At 37.4% G+C, this 8,052-nt stretch overlaps 1 protein-coding gene across 3 annotated transcripts in view; it reads left to right on the top strand.

Annotated features, from left to right (window-relative positions):
• Positions 1-476: 476 nt before the first annotated feature.
• LOC143276052 (alpha-1,3-mannosyl-glycoprotein 2-beta-N-acetylglucosaminyltransferase-like) overlaps positions 477-8,052 on the top strand; it is a 32,656-nt gene continuing 25,080 nt past the window's right edge. Inside the window, exons 1-2 of one of the 3 annotated variants that reach the window (XM_076580455.1) lie at positions 477-574; positions 7,597-7,763. In XM_076580455.1, coding sequence (XP_076436570.1) covers positions 7,644-7,763 — 120 coding nt within the window. In that variant the 5' untranslated portion in view covers positions 477-574; positions 7,597-7,643. Of the gene's footprint in view, positions 575-604; positions 776-973; positions 1,109-7,596; positions 7,764-8,052 lie in introns of those variants that run through there. The other 2 variants (XM_076580448.1, XM_076580442.1) reach the window with 2 other exon arrangements.

The raw sequence follows: 8,052 nt of genomic DNA, 5'->3' as shown, positions 1-8,052 counted from the left end.
TAAGAGTTATTTATTATTATTTTCTTCTTGCAAGCGCGCGTGTGTACCAAGTGATTTGAAGTGATGTGGAAAGATGAAGATGGCAGAATGGTTAAGACGCTCATCTGCCCGAATCCGTACGTGAGGGTCTGAATTCGAATCTGGCTCTTGCCCTTTCTCCCAAGTTCAAGACGGCCGTCCGGCAAAAGACCCCTGCCAGCGACTGTTTCCCATCAATAACAGAAGCAGTAGTCGCGTTGTTTTTCGTTTTCCATTATTATTATTTTTGTTGTTGTTGTTGTTGTTGTTTGTTTGTTTTCTTGTTTGTTGTTGTTGTTGTTGTTTTTTGGTTGTTTTTTTGTTTTTTTGGGTTGTTTTTGTTTTTTTTGTTTGTTTTGTTTTGTTTTGCATGCGCTCTCCCGGCAAGTTCCGTTGCTGGCGATGGCCATATTGGCCTCTGCGACGACGTGCATATCCTGATCCTGATCCTGACTGAAAGTAGCTGGGCGTCGATCCTCGATCGATACGAAGCTAGGTGCTTTGCGGAGATCCAGACGAAAAGTTCATCAGTGCCGCCCAGTGTACAGTGTGTCGAGTCAGTGTGTGTGTGTGTGTGTGTGTGTGTGTCCCGGTGTGTGTGTGTGTGTGTGTGTGTGTGTGTGTGCCGTGCGTTTGTGTGTGTGTGTGTGTGTGTGTGTGGATCAGTGCATCAGTACGTGCATGTATATCAGTGTCTGTCAGTGACACGAAGTGTGTGGACAGTGCCAGTGCGTCACGAGTCAAGTTTTATAGTCAGGTATGTGCGTGTCAGTATTACCTCTCCCTCGATCAGTGACACAGGCTCTGTGTGTGTGTGTGTGTGTGTGTGTGTGTGTGTGTGTGTGTGTGTTTCACTGTGTGTGTGTGTGTGTGTGTGTGTGTGTAGTAATTGCATCTGTGGACTATGTATGGCGGAAGTTTTCGTTGACCGGAAGACTTTCATCGTCTGCCACATTGCAAGATGGCGACAGAAGCTATAAGAGTGGAAGAGGCGTTTCTCGTGCATGTTTAGGAATTTGTTCCTACGTGCATTAGCTCTTCAACACAGTGCGACTGTGGATCAAACGGGATTCTGATTGGTTTAAGTGAGGTGAGGTTTTTATTTTGTGTTTTTGCAGATGTAGGAATATGCCACCTTGCAAGTGAACTTGCGAGACCCCTTTGGGCCATAGTAACATTGAATTTATTTGGAAACTTAATGATGCAAAGAGAGAAAACAACAACAATAAAAACAACATCAATCACTTAATGTTAGTGAGAGAAAGGCACATAAGTTGTAAGGTGTGCTTTTTTTGTCTCAGAAAGAGCAACAGTACTTTTTTTGTTTTGTTCAACATTTTGAAAGTGAAAGCATTTTTTTTCTGTCTGACCGTGAGCTCTTTATCTTCTTTCACCCGTTGCGCTTGATCTGTGCATTAATCAGTCGTTGTTATGTAACACATATAGACTTCCGGAGACATGCTGCCTAGCAAGATAGGCAAACTGAAGTATGTTTTTACTTGGGGCCGGCCTTGTACTTTTTGCACAAACCATTATAAGATAAAAGTAGTAAAACACATCATATAATTAAACAAGACTAAAAGCAATACCAAAACAGAGGGCTCTTCAACATAAAATAACTAAGTAAACAACACTTATTGTTCAAACATTGACACAATCTGTGTTTGAACTGTTTCTCTTAAGATAATAATACTATTAGGCAGTGTTGAAATGAAGGTGCTGTCTATTTCATATATCAACAAGAGCCCTTGTACTGGAGCACCAACATCTGTTACACAAACCCATATGGGGTTGTTCAAAGTAACCATGATTGGGCCTCCTTATGTACTATAATTAAAACAGGGGCTGGTTGTTGTTTTTTCTTATTTACAATATTTATTCTAGGGGTGTGCCATTGGCACAGTGTTTGAAAATCATCTGTAAATCTGATTAAGTTTAATTCAAAGACAGGTGTCACTGGGTAACACTTTTTCTGCTTTCACTTTATACTAAATTAAGGTGTCTGCACCATTGCTTGAGAGTGACTGAAAAAAGGAAGCTTTTTAATGTTTTGTTTGAGTTTCAGTAATTAGTTTCTCAAGAAGGTATTACTATGTTCGGATAAATAAATATATGCCACACCACATCTGCTAAGCAGATGTCTGACCAGCAGCACAACCAAACGTGCTTATTCAGGCCATGGTTGTATGCATATAATATATATTTGTGTACCTATCAGAGTGGATTTCTTCCAGATAATTTTGCCAGCGGACAACTCTTATGTTGCCATGGGTTCTTTTTCAGTTTGCCAAGTGCGCGCTGCATGTGGGACCTTAATTTATCATCTCATCCGAACAACTAGATGCTCAGTTTAATTTTCCTGTCAAACTTAGGAGAAAGAGCAAGACTGGGATTCAAACTCAGACCGTCATAGGAGTCATCATGGCACATGAGCATTTTAACCATTCTGCCACATTCCTCCTCCTTATTTCTGCTCAGACAATCTGATTGTTTTGTATCTTGTCATTATTTATACTATATGATGTCATATGTCTCATAAAGCACCCGGTACAAATTTTTGGATACAGAGTTGCATCATAAAATTAAGTATGATATTGATAACATATATTGTTATTTTATTGTTGTTGTTGTTGTAGCTGATATATTGAAATATGTTAATTTTTAACCCCATTAACCATTTCTCTGTTACTGAGTCGAACTGACACACATAACTCATAAGAAAACCTTTCAAGCATGTCTGTTAAGTTGTAGATGAACATTTTATCCAGAATTAAGCAGTGCTTAACATAATGGGTAAAGGGAACATGTCCAGGTTTTGTTTGGAAATTCTTAAACTTAGGACATTTGTCCCAGTTCATGGAAAATCAGTAGTACATTTGCTAGTGAGTGCCACTGGCAAAAAAATCATTGGGATGCTAAGATACTAATTTGATTGAAAAACATTTTGGTTATTTTCAAGAGATATCTGTCTAGTTTTCAAGTGTCCAATGTTCATATGAATCCCTGCATGTTACAAAAGAAAGTTTAAAACTAGTGCCTGAGTTGTGCTGAAATTACCACCCACTGAGTGTGAAAGGCGACAGTTTATATATATATATATATATATATAATATAATATATATATATATTATATATATATGTATATAAAAAAAATTGCACATATATATATATATATCCAATTTTACTTCCAAACTGGCTAACTGGTGATAAATATATATTTTTTTAATTTGTGTCATTTCACCTCAGTTTGTTTCCTGAAATTGAAATTGAGAGTTTGGTCAAGCAACTCTGTATTGAAGTTTGAATTATTGAATGAGTATGCAGAGAAATGCATATATTGGGAAGGAAACAGAAGCCTGTTTGTTCTGTGTCATTACGTTATTTCCCAGCTAGTCCTGGCTTTTACTGGGGGTTGTCAAATGTTAAATTCTGGTTGATTAACATGATTGTGGCACTAATGGCAGTGATATGAGTAATGGCAGCACAATTAATGTACAACTTGGTCAACAACACAGATGATAGCCCAATTACAGCTTGCAGTATTGCGTTAATAAGAATGCAAATGACTTGCTACAAAAACAAATTATTATATAACACCACATGGTGTATAAACTATTAGTATTAAGTGCATTATTAAGAGCATGCATTGGAATCGCTTGTTTGTCTGTTGTAGACCACCATCAGGCGCATTGCAGCTGTATGATCTGCTTAGCCAATCATGCTCAAGTATCGCCCACTGTCTTATTTAACTTTTTTTTAGTTATTTATTTTTGACCATACAAATGAATGAACCTTTATTTACATTAATCCACAAACAAGGGTGAGGATGTAAAAGATATTGAATATAAAGCATAAAATCAGTAATCATGATGTGAAATACAGAAAATTTCTTGATCCATAATGGTAAATAGTATTAATTTTTCCATTACATTCATTTCAGGAATAGCATATTTCGTTATTTGTATGCACACATGCATGCACGCATGCATACAGTTCATATCATGTATCATTAACTACATGAATCAGTCTAGTCCTCCATGGGCTTGATCAACTACTGCACTGTTCTACAGGTAAACTGGCATTCATGTATTATTATCTGTTAGACCTCAGCCTAAGAGCAACTGACAGTTTTTCTTTTCTTAATTCAAAAAAGGGTTTTCTTCTGAGCATAGGCCTATGTCACAGTCAAAACATTGATCTGTATACAATGTTGTGCTGTGGTGAGAGAGAGAGAGAGAGAGAGAGAGAGAACTCTGAAATCGTTCAGGTCCCAACCCTGATGACATTGGGGTACAACAATACAGAACAACAATAATAATAATCATTATGAAAACAAAATTCAAAACCAAAACAGTCTTTGAAAATCAATTGTTAAATTAACTTCAACTTGACCAACCGTTTAAGTAGTGTGCTTTGAAGAAATCACAATGCATCTGTGAAAGAATAATAATCTAATTTTCTCTATGAACAATAATGGACACTTTTTTCTTTTTCGCTTAAGGTTATTTGCTGTAGCAATATACTTTGCAAGTTTGTGTACTGATGTTTTCTGATTAATGTAAAATTATCTTTTAAAGGTAACATTTTTTTCACAAATATTATACAACAAAACAAAAATTGCAACTCGTTCTCCATAAAACACAGACACACACACATTGGACAAGCAGAGAGTGTGAAGGACCAGTTTGATTTTGAAACCACATTTTATTCATAAGCATTTAATCCGAGTGTTCTCAACCTAAATCTGGCAAGATCTATTCTGTGCCTGTGTTGGTCACAGCTGTAATCTATTTTTTCTGTTTCGAAGATACTTTATACACTAAAAAGTAAAATCAACCATATTTCTCATTGCTTTCCATTTTACAGTGCAAAATTTGTTTATATATGAAGCAGTAGGTCTGTCTCTAAGAGAGAGAGAAGAGAGAGAGACGGAGACAGAGACACAGAAATGAGAGAGACAGACAGACAGTCAGAGAGAAAATAAGAAAGGAGAAATATATATGGGAGAGAGAGACAGACAGACAGTCAGAGAAACATGAGAGAAACAGAGACAGACAAACAGAGACAGACACTGAGACAGAGAGAAAATGATAAGTCAGGAGAGATGAAAAGGATCATAATCATGGACCTACCCAGTGATTTATGACAACTCAGAAGGTTTGATATCCACCAGTATATAGTGAGTGCTACAGCTGTCAGGCTTTAATTTTGCGCATCAGAACCTCTCTATAGTCCTGTCATGTATTTCATCACCCAAACTATAAACATCACATTCCCCATCATGACTGGTAACAGGTTGTTCCTGAAGATAACACATTCAAGCACACCAAATCAATACAGAGTCTGAACATAGATCATATCAATGCAAGTGCAGATCATATCAATGCAAGTGCTGTGGCCAAAGCAATACAGTGGTTTCGGACTCTTTTCCATTTCACTTAGTCGAAATATGCTCATAACAAATGGCATAATAATCAGAATTCTCTCTCAAAATCTTCAGTCAAAATCTGCTTAAACTTCAATTGTCAAAAAGAAAGAAAAAACAAACAAACACAGATCACACAGCACAACCTCACTCCTCTTCCTTTGATTTTCCTGTGTTTCATGAAATTTGTTTCCCAATCATTGAAGCAGGCTTTTCATAAAGTAAAATAAAAATATAGGGATATCTTGTTTATCGTCTCATCCCCCAAAACAACAACAAAAATAAAATAAAAAATAAATAAAAGCACCCACTCCACCATTCAAGGTCTGAAATAGATGGGTAAATGCCAGTTCTTACATTCAAAGATATGACCTCCTGGCTTTGGACTTTCACTTCTTTGTCTGGAGCCATATACACCTGGCCATGACAACCCAATATTCCCTGACTCTACCAAATGCAAAAATTAGCAGAAATGAGACTCCTCAATTGTCATAATGTCCAAAAGAGAACCAAAACAACAATGAAAAGTCAAGCTCTGAATGATCATGGTCAGCACCAGCTTTCCCCCTCCACTTTTCTCACACGCACACACATGCGCACACACGCACGCACACACACACACACACACACACACACACACACACACATACACACACACACACATTCATTCTCTCTGTCTCTGTCTCTCTCTCTCTCTCTCTTTAGTTTAACTCTAAGCCACTTCTCTTCTAAACTTTCCACAAATATTCAGACAAAAAACCACCCTGAGAATTCTGCACAATCTGAAACAAATCCATATTGATCATGCTGAAAAAATGACAAGTGAGTCTTAACTAATCACCATCAAGCTCAGTCTGACTTGTAAATTATTCTCTGGTTTCTTTTCCCCCCTCTGAAATTGAGCCTTGGAAAAGATTTGCAAAGAAAACAAATTTATTCCTTCATCCAGATAGGATCTGGCTGCTCCATATTAAACTGAACTTTAAAGTTTAACACTGAGATTTGAACTCCTTGCCAACACAGGCAATGGCTGTTTCAGTGCTTACTCAGGTCTGCTTTATAATATATAAATCATTATGGTCCTTGAACAGGCTTAGTTTATTTCTGAAGCTTTAAAAGTCTGTGAATAATGATTGTTACTTAACATACTGTGCTTATTTTTGAGAACTGTGTCAGTATTTTCTGATTCAATAATGTACGCAGAAAATCATCTCTTGCAGAGGCTGTAGTCTGTAGTAAATTTATTCATATGTTTACTGTCTCAGTGTCTGTCATCTTTAATGTATGCAGAAAATGATCTCTTGCAGAGGCTGTAGACTGTAGTAAATATGTTCAGTGTCAATGTCTGTCAACTTTATCACTGTCTTTTCCTCAAGCTTGACTCCTAGATTCGAGTAAGCTGAAAAGACAGGTGAAGTTGATAGCCAGTGACTGTATCTGTTATGCTTCAGATTGTTTTCTTTTCATCACACACACACCAAAAAGCACATGAATCATTTTTATGTTGGACATTATTTACTTTTTATTACACACACACACACACTCACACTCACACACATGCATGCATGCATGCTCTGCATGTATGATTCATTTTCTTCTTCTCATTCTTCGTTTGTGGGCTGCAGCTCCCATGTTCACTTGTATGTATAGGAGTGGGCTTTTTCATGTATAACCGTTTTTACCCCACCATGTAGGCAACCATACTCAGTTTTTAGGGGTGTGCATGCTGGGTATGTTCTTGTTTCCACAACCCTCAGAACGCTGACATGGATTACAGGATCTTTAACATGTGTATTTGATTTTCTGCTTGAATATATACACACAAAGGGGGTTCAGGTACACGTAGGTCTGCACATACATTGACCTGGGAGACAAAAAAAAGTCTCCACCCATTACCCACCAGGAACTGTTACTGAGAGTCGAACTGGGGACCCTCAGATTGAAAGTTCAGCACTTTAATCACTCGGTTATTGTGCTGAATAATTTTGAAATAGTGACAAAATGTGTTGTATGAAACATTTGTTTAAATGCTTCATACTGTTTGTATAACTCTGCAGGTATTGGATGTTTAGTCTTTACATGTGTTCATATATGTATATTTAGCAGTTTACATTGAACAGCATTTTATTTATAAGCATCCATTGTTGTTACAGATGCGTGGGAGAGTGTGTGCGCGTTGGGAAGAATACAGCAGTGGGCCATGGTGATGATGAGGAGGCTGAAACTGAAACGAACACATCTGTTGTTGCTTGGTGTTTTTCTCTTTCTGACATGGAATCTGCTAACACATCGCACTCTGGTCAATCGTAATGCTGAAAAGGTGTGTATGGATATGAATGTCATACTATATTATATGAGATTGAGAGAGAGAGAGAGAGAGAGAGAGAGAGTAAAATTTTGTTATCTTGGATTTGGACAGTTTAGAAATGTTTAGATAGCTCATGCCTTGGGAATAGATCATTTCATCCCAAATATTGATATTCACAGGCAAAGCCACTGTCTCAGCTAAAAGAGAAAGAAGACTTCAGATGCATCAAGGGTTAATGGGTAGTGTATCTGGACTGTCTGACCCCACCTCTGAGGCCCCAACTTACTTATCCTGTCACCTA

Source organism: Babylonia areolata, chromosome 2 (assembly GCF_041734735.1).
Source record: "Babylonia areolata isolate BAREFJ2019XMU chromosome 2, ASM4173473v1, whole genome shotgun sequence".
Lineage (NCBI taxonomy): Eukaryota > Metazoa > Mollusca > Gastropoda > Neogastropoda > Buccinidae > Babylonia > Babylonia areolata.
Note: the sequence above shows the minus strand (reverse complement) of the source record. Positions and strands in the feature narration are given on the sequence as shown.